Source organism: Xiphophorus couchianus, chromosome 9 (assembly GCF_001444195.1).
Source record: "Xiphophorus couchianus chromosome 9, X_couchianus-1.0, whole genome shotgun sequence".
Classification (NCBI taxonomy): domain Eukaryota; kingdom Metazoa; phylum Chordata; class Actinopteri; order Cyprinodontiformes; family Poeciliidae; genus Xiphophorus; species Xiphophorus couchianus.
Genome location: NC_040236.1, coordinates 30,197,409 through 30,213,964, shown reverse-complemented (window position 1 = coordinate 30,213,964; position 16,556 = coordinate 30,197,409). Strand labels below are relative to the sequence as shown.

Sequence of the window (16,556 nt, the reverse complement as noted above, 5' to 3'; positions counted from 1 at the left end):
TACACATACTTTGTGTGCATAGTTGCTTTGTGTGCAGTTGTTAGTTGGTGTAAGTTTGATAGTTGGCAGGTATATGGAGGGGTCTTCTATCATCTCAGCTGAGCCATATGCTTCCCTTAATTTCACTGCCTCAATAATCACCATCATTACTCATCTGTATGCACACACACACATTCGCTCTCATCAGCTCAGTGATACACTAAAGGGCTTGTGACAGAGGAAGGACAAATTAACTCACTAGGACGGTCCGAGCCTCATCTTTAGTACCCAGTTTGCATTCTGAAGAAAGTTTCTTGTTATTGTAATTAGTCTGCAGCCGTGTCAGAGAGGACTTTCTACTTTATGTTAGCTGTGTCGTAGTCCAAATGACTTTCTAGAAAACAATACTATTTTATGAGTTGTCATTTTTGCAGTTAAAGCATTTTAGAATTAGGTATTCTGCAGTCTTGAATCTGATTAAAGTATTTACAGTATTTGCATAAAATGAAAAAGAAAATAGAGTATAGGGAAATATTTATATTTCCTAACTTTATTCCCTATTCCATTGTCTAAGCATTCATCCATACATACATCTGTCCATCTATGTTTATGTCCAGTCATCTGTTTGTCCTTCCTTTGGTATTTCCAGGGTGCGTATTTTAAGCGTAAGAGTTTTAAAAATATTTGGTCTTGAGAAATTGATAGCAACCCTTTATTGACCCTATATAACTTCATCTGATACCACCTGTTCAGTCAGACAACTAAACACTTAATATAGCATAATGACTTAGCTAATTGGACTTTGCATCTGTTGAAAAAAAAGACATGCTTAAATGAAATCTTAAAGAGAAGAAATAGGTTTCAACTATATCATTTAGGCCAAACGCCGTTCTCAATCTCTGTCATTGATCATATTAGTTTCTCTTTTTTTTAACACATTATAAATGTAAATGTTTTGACAAGCATTTTCAAAAATGTATACAAAGTTTCCTGTTACATGAGAATTATTTACTTCCGTTTGAACACAGCTGTTTTTGCTCCAGATGATTATAGTTGCAGTGTGTGCCCAGATTTATTTATGTGGTATTACGCTAAAATAATATGTAATTTGATGCAAGACTTCCAGCACAGAATATAGTGTGAAAGCATATATCAAGCAAACAAGAGAGTTGCATCAAAAAACAAATATGCAGTTTATCCAGCTTGCTGTGTATATTAACATAGGAATAAGCAGGTGAATAAATTTGGCTTCCAACCAATGGTTGAATGTGTTATGAAAATAAAAAGAAGAGAAGGCTTGAAGTATCCAAGCACTGGAGAGCAGAATGAGAATAAGTCAGAAGAAATTGGATCCTTTCCCTTTTTATGCATTTTGTGAAATACTAAAAACATATTCATCCTCTGTTCTTACTTTTTTCTGTTTTATCTTAAGTTCCTATTTGAATTGTGATTGAGATAGGTTGACCAGTTATTTGATAATATTTGAATTATTCATTCACATTTTTCCATTTATTTCAATTTTTTTCTCATTTTTCAAAAACATTTCTTCAGTAAATTCCCTGTTAATTTTACAAGTAAGCTGCCGTCAATCTGTTCCATCCATTTTACACTTTCTTCATTCATGCATGGTCATATTTTGATAATCTTAAATAACTATTTAATTTGTTGACGTGACAAAGAAAACTAACACACATACTTTATGTATATATACTATACATAAAGTTGTATTTACAAATAGTAAAAAAATAAAATAAATTAAAAAATATCTAATTTAAACATTTATGCTAAAAATAAGTACATATTTTAACACTCTTTTCGAAGTTTTTTTTAATTCCTTGGGAAGCATGTGCTGCTTCTCCCCATCACAGTGATGTGGTTTTCCAGACTTTTTCATGCTGATTAGCATTCTGTGGGTTAATGTCTTGTTAACTTCCCCCAGTAATAGAGATGTTGCAAACAATTGTATGGCCAATTAAAGATGCAATCTGCTCTGAGTTCTTAATTTATTGCTTGTTTATTCTGCTCTGCAGTTTGCAGTAACTATTTATGCGCTCACCCTGTTTCCATGCAGTGTAAAACTGAAATGTAAATGTCCAAATGGATATTTATTACACTTTTAGTGCCCCATAGTCTAAACCTAAGTTTCAAATCCAAGACAGTCCAGCACTGCATTAATACCTGTATTAATACCCTATGTTGCTCCAATTTAACCCCAGAGGAACAGACTCTGTTTGGATTTATGTTTGACATCCTATAGCATAAAATAATAATTAAAAAAAACTTCAGAATATCTGTCATAGTAATGTGAGATCAGCCTCTACCATCCCTACCACCATACACAAAAAATGAGTTGGCAAACTCTAATGCAGTCAATTACCTAGACAATCTGCTTCCAAATCCTAGTCTCATCCATCTCCGCCTGATCTTTCACTCCAATTATCCCACCAGCTTGCTCTTTTAGTTAAGATGCTCGTCCCACCCAAAAATCTCCTCCTGGTGCCCCTTTGGAAATGTTCCCATGCAGAAACTGAATTGGAGTGCAGTCTTTTATAAGACTGGCTTACAATGAGCTGATAATGTGTTTATGTCTTACCATGTTTCCCTGGTGAAGAAATAAAGCAGGACAAAAAACTTTTTTTAATATTTTCTACTAATAGATGGAGGCAAATCTAATCTTTCTGTTTGGAGAAAATCTCACACAGAGCTCCTCATATACACAAAAGTTTTTTAGGTTATGTTTTTTTGAAAAGTCACAGATATGCTATATACTCTTAGGCATTGCATTTTTTGGCGTATGCTCTACCAGTATTGAACATCCAGAGAACAAAATATTTGTAATTTTTTTGTTGCAAAATATCTCAAGGTCAGTTAAAGTGGTTGAAGAGCTTCCATAGACAGCAATTTTCAGGTTTTTCCACAAATTGTCGATTGGATTATTGCCTGGGCTTCGACTTGGCTGTTGTAACTCATGAATATGCAGTGATCTACGCTTTGGCTGTTTGTCTAGGGTTGTTGTCCTGCTGGAAGGTGAATATCTGTGACAACCATTAGTCTTTTTAAGCATCTAACAAGTTTTCTACATTGTATTTAGCTCCTTGCACCTTCCTATCAACTCGGACTTTCTCAGAACTGATCCATTGGCCTCTCTACTGTTTCGTGGGCTTCATAAGTGCTGTTGGTTCTCTAGTCTTTTAAAACAAACCTCTGAAGCCTTCACAGATTGTGCAGACTTTAAATTACACACAGGGTATACTGTTTTTAAGTCAAATTGGATTTTATTTAGGCATATCAAAATATTGGGGGCTGAGTCTAAGGGGCATGAATACTTTTCCAAGGCTATTTATTCGCTGATGTTTACATTAGTCATGGTTTAATCAGTTGTTATCTTCTGTCCTGCAGTGCATACATCAATAAGGCCAGTGACTCTTCGCAACAGGTGACGTTGGTCGACTCACTCCACTCACCGGAGGGCCTGGCTGTGGATTGGGTCCATAAAAATATCTACTGGACAGACTCTGGCAATAAGAGCATCTCTGTTGCAACGGGAGATGGCAGGAAGAGGAAAGTGCTAATAGCCACCGAGCTCAGTGAGCCACGGGCCATTGCAGTGGATCCTCACCAAGGGTGAGAGGAAAGTTTTATAGTTCAGCAAGTTTTGCACAGGAGTTAAGTGGAATGGCCTGAAGGAAAGAGCAAAAGACCAAAAGTTCTTAGTTTTGATCATTCTCACATTCTCCTGTGTGAACACCAGTTCCATTGTGAAACTAAAAGAAACTTTCGTTTTCAAGTTGGCCTGAAACATTTTTCCACAGTTCTTTTTTTAAAACTGATCCTTACGGTGTATTGTGCAGTTTTATAATTTTCTGGAAAGAGACAATAAGAGTCTTTATCTTCCTTTTCTACCACTTTCACCTCGAGCTCCCAAAAGAAATATTTTCACAGCTTTCCAGATTTTGGCAAGGTTGGAAAAACATACAATTGAAGCCAGAATTTTACGTGTTGACACACTTAATTAAAATAGCCCAAACTTCAGTAAGTTCAATGGATTCAGCAAGCACAGTTTTAAAATTTAAAGCATAATTTTGATAAATGTTGGATGGATAAAACTAATACAAAGTGCATATAAAATTGGACAACTCCAAAGTCAAATGGCTACACGATTCAGAAGAACATAAAAAAATAATCAACACGCTGCTCTCTTTCTTCTATTTATTATTGAGAGAACTGAGAAGAATAAAGGGCGAAGAAAAAAAGATGTGCCTTTCATCTAGAAAATGACTATACATGTCTTAAAATATCAGGGTTCTGTGAAGGAAAAGCAACTGAGACCATAATAAATCAGTTCAGATCTTTTTCCATTTTTAATGTTACATATAACCTGTATTATCCAAATAAACAAATCATTCGGTAGAAAAATTTATGATAATAGAAATCTCGATTAAAGTTCACCTGCTTTGTAGGAATTTCCATACAGTTCTCTGACATGTTGCATAGGATTAAAATAATTTCATTGTGCAAATGTACCAGTCAGGAGATGGGTACAAAAAATGCACAGCATAAATTATATAGTAGGGATAGTTGAGATGATAAAGAACCATGATGACATTATTAAAATTGAGAGTTTTAAGTTTTCTTTATATTTCTGGGAAGGACTTTGATTTTCTTCTAAAGGATAAACACTGACTGAAATCTCCTAAGATTTTGTGAAAAATAGTATTTGGTCTGATATATCCACACTGGATATTTTAACCCTAATTGATAAATGCAACATACATTACAGACAATATTCTAACAGATTTGGAGAAATTTTCAAATATCAACAAGCCAAGACTTGAAAAACAAAGTTGAAATTCAAAAAGTGTTTCAACTGGATTTTACCTCAACAGTGTAGACACTTGTATGCAATCAGATAGCAACTCTGATTCTGTTTTTAATATTTCAACCAATTTTAGCATGGTAGTTGCATGTGTGAATGGATAGATGGATTTACAGACAGACAGATATGTAGCATAAATAGAAAGAAAATGTAGGCCTGCTCTAGCTTGTGGGATATTTACTCACAATATCATAACAACCCAAAAAATGTTCAGACTCCTGCTAATTATGTTACTATATAAATGACAGAATCTCAGAACTGAGCATCAGGTGTGACTATAATGAAATCAAGAAGATATGAGACGTCCCTCTTTAATTTCACTGTGGTGTTCAACATTCAGATCAATCTTGCTTTGTTTGGTTCATTCCATTGCTTTGTTTTTATTTACCACAGCAATGTATCTTTTCACAGTTTTATGTACTGGTCAGACTGGGGAGATCAGGCCAAAATAGAGAAAGCTGGGATGAATGGAGTGGACCGTCAAGTTCTGGTGTCTGACCACATTGAATGGCCCAATGGAATCACTCTGGGTAAGAAAACATGTTCATTGATTCCCTTTAGAGGAATGGCAAGCAGCCCTGAAAACACAAAAACTACAATCTGCAAGCAGGGAAACAAGCATGTAGAGTTGAGATAGGTCTAGAGATAGTCCAATCCAAATAACTCCCAAAGTTATATCTCAGTCTTTATCTGTCTCTCATCAATCAAGCCGGTGAGTGGTCTCTGATTTAATAAGCTCGACACTCTGGGCTGTCAGTACCTGCCATCATCCTTTGCAACTCCCTTGGCAGCAAGAGCAAATTTTTCCACTCTGCCCTTGCCTGAGGAGAAATAAAAGTGCACACACTCACCTCGATCAGTGGAATTGTGGTGTTGCTGGTACATTCATGAAAACAAATTATTTTTAGAAGAAGGCAAATGAGCAAGTCGACCCAGACTGCGTTACTCTCTTGGGGGGGAATAAGTGAATTATTTCACCTTGGTCATTTATAGCAAGCAGAGGAAGTGACTGAGTCAGATGAAGGAGATTTTTCTTCTTAAGGTTTAGTAGTAAGAAAAAAAAGTGTGTTTCTGTTTAGCGTTTCGCTTTCTCTGACAAGTTCTTCAGGCGTTTGACCCTTGCTTTTATCCAAAGGATATTTCAGATTTATATAGACTGCAAGCTGTCAAAATAACCTCAACATAAATGCCAACAGTAGAGCAACAGTGGCCTTCTGCTGTGTTTGGGATTGTTACTTGATGTAAGACTTCTAAATGTTCTTTTAAAGAAGGTCCAGCAGGACTAATGAATTTATTCAAGGTCATGTACCCGTCCTCCCCCAGCTGTGATATTACAGTCAGATCTGTGTTTTCTCAGCGCTGGGTCTCGGCCGTCATGTCAGAGAAGATTGATGGCGTAGCTACTGGGCCATTACATTTATATACCTCTCACCCTGCACCTTTCTCAGCTGACTGACCTTTTTCTCTCTCTTTCTCCATTCACTCCATGCTTCCCATTCCTTTTCTTCCTCTCCTATTTGGTTGTGTTCCCATTTTTTATCTCTTTTCTACACGTTGTCAGATTTGTCCAACAGACGTCTCTACTGGGTGGACTCCAAGCTGCACCTGCTGTCGAGCGTGGATCTGAACGGAGACAACCGCAAAGTGCTGCTGTCCTCCCATCACCACCTTGGACACCCATTCGCCCTCACCGTGTTTGAGGTACAAGAAGAATTTAATTTTAGAGTGCACACAAACCAGTCAGTGGTAAATGAATGCATTAGTTTGGTTTCTTCTGCCATATATCTTTGCTTTTAAGTACTGCAGAAATTTTTTTTATATACAAAAGCCTTCATATCTATTGGATCCCCTGGCATGCCAAAAGCGTTTGGTAAATAAATTTTGTATAGCACAAAAAGAGAATTGAGTAGATATACTGTATTTAGTAAAAATTGTATATTAATACATATTTTTATATTTAATGTGTAAGAAGGTTTTGTATCTGTTGAACCATTTTGTTTTGATTTGACTATCTAGACTACTGGAAAACCATTTCAAGTTTTTTTGGGAAAGGAATCTGATTTCTCTCTCATTCTTTGAAAGAGTCTGTGATTCTTTGCACTCTAGAAAGATTCCTAGAGAGAATCAAGCCTACGGCTTTACAGATATTACAGATCTTCACCTGTGGATAACAGCTGGCAGGAGATGCCTTTCCTTATATTCTTCCTTTTTTATACATCAGGTCAACCTAGAGTGTTTGATAATGTGTGATGTGTGAAGTTGGATCAGAAAAGGTGTCTTCCTGACGAGCGTTACAAAAAAAAACAACAAAAAAAACATTTAGTTTCTATCTTGCAGTTGTGGAGATTTGGTAAACCTTGGTAAAGTCTTGACTGCTTGTCTAACAATGAGGGACATTTTTGCTTCCTTTAGCATTCTACTGTGACGAGATAAACTTTGAATTTTAAAGAATAGTTAACCTCTGTTCCCTACATGGTAGAGTGAAAAGTATTGATTTTATCCCTCAATAATTGAACAGGATAACAATGTAAGATGTAGAAAAAGTGTAGGGTCATTTGATGACCTTACATCAAATGGCCTTAATAGTTCATATGATGAACTGTTGGGTGACTTCCATTTACTCAAGAAACTGAAAAGTTTTATGCGAATGAAACTGGAATATGCTCAAAAGAAATTTGGTAATTCATTCCATGGTGAATTCAGAGTCACAATGATGTTCAGCAGTAAAATAAACTAATAGTGAATCTATTGTGGTGGACATGAGTGACATTGATTTCATTCAGAGTAGATGGGTGAGAAGCAGAACAGCCCAAAGACAGACGTGTGAGGATGAAAGTACAGAAAGAAAGAGACAAAATGTTGTAAGTCAGAAGTGTTTTCTCCATTCTTCTCTCTGTTGCACAGGCTGTGATGAGTAGAAGCTGAGGAAAAGGGAGGACATCCATCATGTCTGGCTGAGAGGATGTGTCTGAATACCCTGTGTGGGTGTGTGTGTGAGGAGAACTTATGTTTCAGATTGCAGTGAAAGTTCACTGTCTGAGATTAATAGCCCTCAGTTGTTCTGCTCTGTGTTCTGTATGGGTTATGATACAGAACAAATTAAAAATCCTTTAGCCATAGAGAAGGTTGTTCTGCTCCTAATAACTTTACTTTGGGACATTTGTTTCTTTTAAAGTGGTCCGGAACAAGCTGTGAGCCAAAACACTGAATAGACTTGTTTCGTCAATTTTGTTTATTCAAGGTAAAGAAATTTCTGCGTAAACAAGATATTTAGAGTGTTCATATAAAGTTGGGAGACATGGAAGACTATCAGCAGACTGTTGGACATACACCATATTGGAGTGTATTGGGTTGGCTCTATGAGCAGTGCAGTGAGGAAAATCATGTTGCTTGTTTTCTGAGAAATTAGCTTATGTTTCACAATTCACATTTCATAATTTGCTATTGTGAACTCTTAATTGTCCGTTTTTAACGTCTGTAATCTTACTTCAACTGTTTAAAAAAATGATCTTAGAATTAATTTGAAATTCTGAACTCATAACAAGAAAAAAATACAAAAGTTAGGTCTGTCACAATGATCTAACTTTAGCCAAAAACAAATGTTCATGTGGAATTTGACTTGCTAAATTCATGACATTAGGGTCAAAAATCTTTATTGACATTCAAATGGTATTTTGAATTGCGCTCATTTAATCAGTTGCTTGTTTAATAAAATAAACTGTGGCATTTAAAAGCAGGTGAATAAAATCTGCAAACATTAAAAGATTTCCTGAAACGTATTATGAAAAATATTGCTTTTGTTGGGGTTATTTTGCTAATCACAAGTGAATTATTACATAGCATTAGTTGCAAATACGTTTAACATTTTTATAATTGTGACAAATTAACTAAAGCCTTTAAGTTCATATAAAACATTAATGCAGTATCTCCTTTTTTAGATGTGAGCATGAATGTTAGTTTTGAGCCATACAGGTAATGCTAAACCTTTATTATGCTGGCTTATGAACAAACATTAAAAAGGAAAAACAAAGCTTTTCTAAGAAAATCTTGATACACCATCCCAAAGCACAGCGAAAGACACACCAACACACACATAACGTCTCAGTCAGTGTCCAACTCCTGCCCTCACACCGAGTCCTGAGGAAACACAGATTGTAAAAGCTTACTGTGAGTAATGTTGTCTATTCTTCTTCCTCCAGTGTTATTGCATTACTTTCCCCCCATTTCTGTTATGCTAGTGGGTATAGAAGAAGGAAACAATGAAATGGGTTATTGAAATAAAGAGATACTCAAAATTGATATGTTAGGGAAGACGGAGCATGAGGCCACAGCTTTAGACAGGAAGAAAATTAGGATTTTAAACAGGCTTTATCAGTGCACACTTAACAGCGGCCAGCTAATGTGTACTGCAATCCTTAGCTTTAACTTCCATTTAATGAGTTGCTAGAATTGTTGCTGGATGTAAGAAACTAACAGTAAAGCAGAGTTTCCTGTGCCCCCACCTGTTTCTGTGCAATGCTGGCTAAATAAGTCTTTTTCACTTTTCTATTGCTTGAAGACAGACATGTTTGGCTGTTGAGAAATGCTATTTAAAAAAGTAAACTGCAGGTTTTAAAGGACCACAGAGCCCAACTAAGTAATCTGCTAATGTATATACGAGTGGTACAATCTCTGCTCAAGAACGTCCTAATAGTCATTCTGCATGTAGTGAATGTTCTGTGTTTTTCTATCTAATATCTAAGATTAAATAAATATTTCTGATAACATTATTATAATTGATATTTACAGTTAAAACATAAATTGTATTGCAACAAGGGTTAGTCTTAGTTGACTATTAGTGCACTCTATCTTTCTTTTTGTGTCAAATTGTTTTTTTCTAAGACTGAAAAATCATCAAAGTCCGTTTTCCACCCTGCTCTTTTATAATTCATGCCCACTAAGATGTGTTTTCGTACCACTAAGAGCCGGGCCTTTGACTGATGTGATGCAACATTTGCCTGTGCACACCAGGGTATAAGTTCAGCAAATGAAAGATTCACATTGATCATACAATAAAGAATCACGCTCCTGAGGTTTACATTGCTACTTGAAGTTCTCAAGGTCAGAAAAATGACATTTGAAAAGACTGATGGCGGACAATCTGATAAAAAGAAAGAAAGGTTGAGACTGACAGTTTGTGAAAGGCATCCACAGAGAGAGCGATAAAGGGAGATATGGAATAAAATATCTAAGAATGGTTATATCACCACTGCTGATATTTATCTTTCATTGTTTCAGCATTACTGTCATAAGAGTAAAGGTTATCTCAATCTAGCTGCAGAAGATTGAGCCATGAAGAGTTTGCAGAAAGATGGAAAAGGGAATTCTGGAGAAAGGTTAAGCCCGCTGGTAATCCAGCACAAACAGAAAGAAAAGAAAACTGCTGTGCTTGAAACACAAACCAGGATATACTTTGACACACCTAACAAATCTTTGATGAATCCCTGCTGCTCCTCTCTTCAGCCACCATAAAAGAAATTGATAATTTATTTGTATAGCGTTTTGTCTTTGTCTCACTTTTACCTTTAAAACTTTAGTTTTTGTGATTTTTATTTAACATTGTTCTTGATCTGTTCCTACAAAAACAAAGAAAGAATCTGTCTGCAGGTTTATCCTTCCTATATGTCCACATTGGATTTTCACTAAAATATGTCTCAACTAAACATTGCTTGCTTTTAATCCATTGAACATAGAAATACAGTCTTTGCAAAAACATTCAAGAGCTGTGATAATTTTTTCATGTAACCGATCACAATTTTCAGTGTATTTTGTTGGAAGTTCACCTGGCAGATGAACGCAGAGGCATACAATTCTTAATTGGAAAAGAATCAAGAGTTTCTAGAGACTGATCTACATGTCTGTACATGAAAGTATTTTCAAAATATAGAAGGGAGGATCACATATGAAAAAAGTAAAAACCTAACATTGTAATAACTGATGAGCAGGGATCTAATATTCTACTCTGACCTTTATAAATCAAGATAACTATTTCACACTTTCAAACATTATTTTTACATAAGATTAAAAAAATGGTTTGTTTATGTGCAGATGAGTCTTATAAATAAGCTGTTCGGGTTAATACTTTCTTTTTCTTACATTATATTAAAATGTTTCAAGAAAAAATATTTTTATTACGTAAATGACAATCATCAAAATGAACAGTAATAAAAAAAAACTTGCTTTCTAAAAATTACTTTCTGACTAATGTCTATTTAAAATTGGAGCTCCACATTTTTGCTTGAATGACTAAAGAAAATAAACATTTTAATGATATTTTAACTGCATTACTATGTTGCTAGTATGGTTTTTAGTATTAGTACAACATTTTGTCGTTTACAACAGAGTCATCTCTTTTAACACAGGATCGAGTCTACTGGACGGACTTGGAGGATGAAGCCATTTACAGCGCAAACCGGCTGACGGGTCACGATGTGGCTAAAGTAGCAGAAGATCTTAACAACCCGCTGGACCTTGTTGTGTTTCATGAACAGAGGCAGCCCAAAGGTAAACCAAAAAGAAACAATCAAAGTATACTCTAAATTTGATATGAACATGTAAAAGGATGTAAAAGTTTGATCTCAGCACAATTTGAATTTTAAATAACCTGTATTATAGATTAGACAATTAACTCTTTTAAAGAAGGAACAAAAGACTTAGAATGTCAAATGATTTGTTAACATTTCATACTACAAAAGTCTTTTTGTGTGCATGTGTTTGAACACTGCGGGTTTGCCAACAGTTTGTTAGTGAGTCTGTTTTTATGATTTGTTTTTACTTCTCATTAAGCCCTCAAAGCGGTGTGCGTGTGCCAATTGGGAACAAACTGCATTCTTTCATTAACAAATCAAAAGACATCCCAGAATTGAACATGCTAGCTTTCCAAATGCCAACAGAAACAACATATAAAGCAAAACTAAGGTTGGATGAAGAGATATTAAATAAACTCTGGCTGCCCTGGAAGACCCGATCAGTAATCTTTTCTTTAAAATGTTACCCGACTGAAGCAACATCTCATTTCTTATATAATTGTAACTCTAAGCAGTCAATAACCACTGCTGGAGTCCTGCTGTTTCAAATACCATTCTCATTCATAAATGGAGTTTCTCTTGAAGGTCTCTGTAAATTACTGAAATGCAGCTGGAACATTTTATTCTAGTGAATTTTATTTACTAGAAGCATCTTCATTCTGAGGCATCTACATTCTGAAGATGCTTCAGAATCTGAAGATTCAGAATCTAGAGATTCTGAAGCATCTGAATCTGAAGATTCTGATGCACATAAGTTGGTTGAAACGGACCTTTTGATAACTGCTTTATTTTATTTTCTTTTGTCTTCTTTTGTCAATTTCAACCCATTTCAATGTGGCTTAAATTTACTGTTAAGTGGGAAAATCAATTTTTAATAAGATGGAAGGCAGTATAGAAAAATGCAGAATTCTTTGTAGTAATGGCATCGCTGGTAGTAATCTATAAAAGTTTTAAAACATTTTAGCTTTAATAACAGAAGACCAATCTGACACGGAAGTCTTGTATTCTTTTGTTTTACATCTTTATTCATGCACCCCACGGTGTGCACAGGCAAGATAAAAGGCTTGTTTGTGAGACTTTCACTTGTTTCCAACTTTAACATTTTACTCTTCCCATGGATATGGACAAGTTTAGATATTTTTTATGTCATTCTGACTTCTACAGATCAACAGATTGACTACACATTAATAGCATGCTCTCTAGTCTTCCCCATGTTTAAGAGAACCCTAACCCAAGGGAAACAGGAGTGTTACTTAAAAGTTTGTTGACACTGATCTAAAAAGCCAAATGTGCACTAAAATTGATTTGATTTATTTAATGTGTATTATGAGGGTCACTAAATGTTGCATGAGTGACTTTGTCAAAAAAATAAATGTAATTTATTCTTATTTTGGGGAATTTTTTTCTAATAAAAGCTTTTTACACATGTTATATCAACTTCTTTCTGAAAGATTCTGTAAATTAAGCATAAATGTGGTCCAACTTTTTTAGTGAGTGACACACATCCTACTTATTCTTAAGAAGTCCTAATGTAATAAGCAAGAAAATACATCAGAAGGTCGAAACAACCACGACCTGACCTACTTCAGGCGCTTCACCACAACGGCAAGCAGATCAAAAAAAAAAAATCCATGAGTCTGCATTTAGGGCTAAGAGAGTTCATTTAAATATTTTATCTATGTGTAGAATACTTAAAAAGACAGTCTTTGCACCTTTCCATATACGTGAGCACTTTCATAGTGCTCTGCCAAAGTAACATGAATATTTGAACTTTTTCCCATTTTACTTTACTGCCACAAACTTCACTACAATGTGTTAGAAAGGCCCTCTCGAAGTCAACACCAAAATTTAATTGAGAAACTGTGGTAAGACTGGAATATAACAAAGCTAAGATTGAGTTATTTTGCAAAAAATAGGTGGAAAAAAAACAAACGTTAGACGTTCAAGGCTGGTAGAGCCATACATGGAGAAAAAAAAACTGCAGCCTTATGATTGCAGTAAAACAGATTTTACAAATTGTTGACTCTAGAGACCAAGAATATGAATGTTGTTCAGGGTTTTCTGATTTTTTTTTAAAATGAAAAGAAAACAATAATTTTACCTCATCTTCACAATTATGCTCTGTGTTACTCTGTCATGTGAAATGCTCATAATGTTTGGGTTCCTTAAATTTATGGTTGCAACATGTAGAAATCTGAAAACGTTCAGGCGGTGTGAATAGTTTAAGATGTATTTGCTCTGAATTTGTTTTTAAAATGTGTTTTTGCCTCAATACTTTTGTCAAAGTTGTGTACATATCCCCACATTATTTGTATATATGTTAAAACTTTGAAATGTTTACATATTTCAAAACTCTTGGGATAAAACTGTGATTTCAGACCTCCCACCAAGTTACGCAAAATAAAATTATTTTGAAGGTTTTAATTTATTTATCATAGCTTTTGATCCATCTTTTTTTTGCTCGTCTCCTCAGCCCCTGACACCTGCAACATGGGCAGTCTACCAAACGGTGGCTGTGAGTATCTCTGTCTAAAGGCTCCTCAGATCACAGATCATTCTCCAAAGTACACCTGCGCCTGTCCTGATGGTATGGAGCTCGGACCAGACATGAGGCGCTGCGCTGTAGGTATGTCACCTCGAACTGATAAATCACACTATCCAGGGTCCCTCCTAATGGAAGGGACTGTGCAAGATAATGTCACTGGAGATCTGCACTACTGTAATTACAGTCACGTCATGATGGAGTGTCTGCTCCAATATTAAGCTGGTAATGGAGTTTCCCCTTCCCCACCATGCTCGCTTTAGAGTTGAGTTTTCTATAAGTAAATGCTCATCTTTTGGCTTTGTATTTAAGAGTTTCCTTATTGCAAAGATAACAGGAAGTACTTGCAAAGCTGTTTAAGATTGAAGGAAATAGCAGCCGGTTGTCCAGTAACAAAATCCTAATGAGACCCACTGTGCTTTAATGTCGGCTCTAAGCAATGAAATGCATGCAAGTAATTGTGTTGACTGTGATGAACTTAAAAATCGGACTCCTCCAAAGAATAGCAGACTATGTCGGTAAATGGGTCAGGGATTCTTCCTGCGTGTCCCCAACACACCTCCATTATTTCACTGACCCTATTTCACAGCTCACTTCGTCCACTGACTCGATAGAGCCGCAACATTTGTAGGGTTGTTATCCTTAATGGATCCGCTCTGTTTTCACAGATCACATTTTAGCAGGTGAGGCAGAGGGAGCTGACTCAGGAAAAAGGGAGAAAGAGATGATTATGATGTATGTGGGCCATCACTCACAGTTGCTCTGGGAGGGGGAAGATGAGCACTGAGCGCACACTCACAGGGCCCTACAGATTTCTTTTTTTCAAATTCAAGTATTGCTGCTGGGCTCTCACTTATTATACAATAAAATTACATTTGCAGCACTTCACTCTTGCTTATTTCTGTGTGTGTCCTATTTCTAAAACAGTAAATATATCTAAAAACACAAACATAATGTCTTGACTCTGACAACATGTAAGAAATGTTATCAGATAAAGCGATTGTGACTACAAAAACAATGCAAATTTTGTCTCATGTTTTTTAATATATTTTCATTTGTAAATTGCTGGTTTTGTGATGCAAATATTAACTAGTTACAAAAGTTATCGTTCAAGTAAAAATAATAAGTTTAAAGCATAATATCCTTGGTGCTAAGATCTTTTAAATTAATTGGTCTCAGCCTGTTTTCTATTCCTGGTTCTCAACGCTCGCTACCCTTCATGTTTTAGGTGTTTTGCTGATTTAGCACATCTGATTTCAATCGATGGCTGACTAACAGGCTTTTGCTGAACTAGAATTATTTGAATCAGGTGTTTCAAAGCAGGACAAAATCTATAACATGCAACGCAGCTTGCCTCAAACACCAGGGTTGGGAAGCACTGGTGGAAGTAACTGGAATGCACACTTTCTCTGTAGCCTAAGTTTCTAATTTTTTCCATGAAACTCAGATATGTGAAAAAGATTCTAAATGTAAAAACATATGTAGCAGTGGACACAGTTAAAAAGAAAAAGGACAAATGATTTAAAACAATATTTCAAGCTGTTTAAGAAGGCTAGAAAACACTGATAGACATCAAGCAGAGAAAACATTTCAGGAAATTACAGATACTACTATCATCTTTGAGGAAGAAATTCGCTGATCAGAAAAACATCCTGATCAGCGATCATTGAAACGTTTGGCCAAATCTAATGGAAGAAAAACAACAGTGGAATTCAGACTATGTTTAACAGTGAAAGTAAGGCATTTCCACTTGCACAATGCAAAGAGAATTCCAGAGATTGGAACTGAACAGCTCTGTAGCCATAAGAAAACCATTTATCATCAGCAAGGCTAACCTGAGAAAAATCCTTGCATTTTTAAGGGAGAACAAATATTGGACTTTGGAGCAAAGAAAAAAAAGCTAATATGGTCTGATGAGTCCAGATTTACCCTGGCAATAGTTGTTTAATTAATCAGCACCAGGAAAATCAGATATATAGTTGGGCTATTCTTTAAAATGGGTCTTTTAAATGGACAATGTGCTGAGTAGAGAACATCAATGGACACTGATAATCATTTATGAAGTTTGATAACATGTCTGTTTCTGTTCCACTGTTTCCATATGGAAGAATGAGCAGAAATCCCAGCAAACTGTTGGTAAACGTTGTATCCAAAATATTTTACCAAAGTCATGCAGTTGAAAAGACAATTCTACCAAATATTCTGAAAATATTTTTTTATCTCAAGAAGAAAAAAAACGAAATCTTTTTGGCATTTAGCAAGATGAAATATTTGTGTGTAACTTAACTAACCTAAAACAGAAAATGACACTGATTTAATTTTACAGAGGGGAAAAAGTTGTCCCATTTTTATACAGTCAAAGTAAATATCTGGTTTCAACTGTATGCAAATGTCACCATAAGTCACCTTATACATAACCTATGGTGTTGGTGACACATTTTTCCTGATTAAGCAACATCTTGTAACATGAAACTACCTCTATATATACTTTTTTTTTGTCATTGTTAGTTTCACTGTTTAGTACTCTTTCACCTGTTTGCACCCTTTTAATTTTTTTGCTTTGAACAACTGATGAGTATTACTAAAGCTAAAT

The 16,556-nt window shown here is 35.5% G+C and overlaps 1 protein-coding gene across 4 annotated transcripts in view; it reads left to right on the top strand.

Annotated features, from left to right (window-relative positions):
• The window catches only part of lrp8 (low density lipoprotein receptor-related protein 8, apolipoprotein e receptor), a 161,074-nt gene that overhangs the window by 125,157 nt on the left and 19,361 nt on the right, over window positions 1-16,556 (top strand). For all 4 annotated transcript variants that reach the window (XM_028027770.1, XM_028027769.1, XM_028027768.1 and 1 more), the window contains exons 11-15: window positions 3,379-3,603; window positions 5,267-5,385; window positions 6,417-6,556; window positions 11,257-11,398; window positions 13,895-14,047. In XM_028027770.1, coding sequence (XP_027883571.1) covers window positions 3,379-3,603; window positions 5,267-5,385; window positions 6,417-6,556; window positions 11,257-11,398; window positions 13,895-14,047 — 779 coding nt within the window. The remainder of the gene's footprint in view (window positions 1-3,378; window positions 3,604-5,266; window positions 5,386-6,416; window positions 6,557-11,256; window positions 11,399-13,894; window positions 14,048-16,556) is intronic.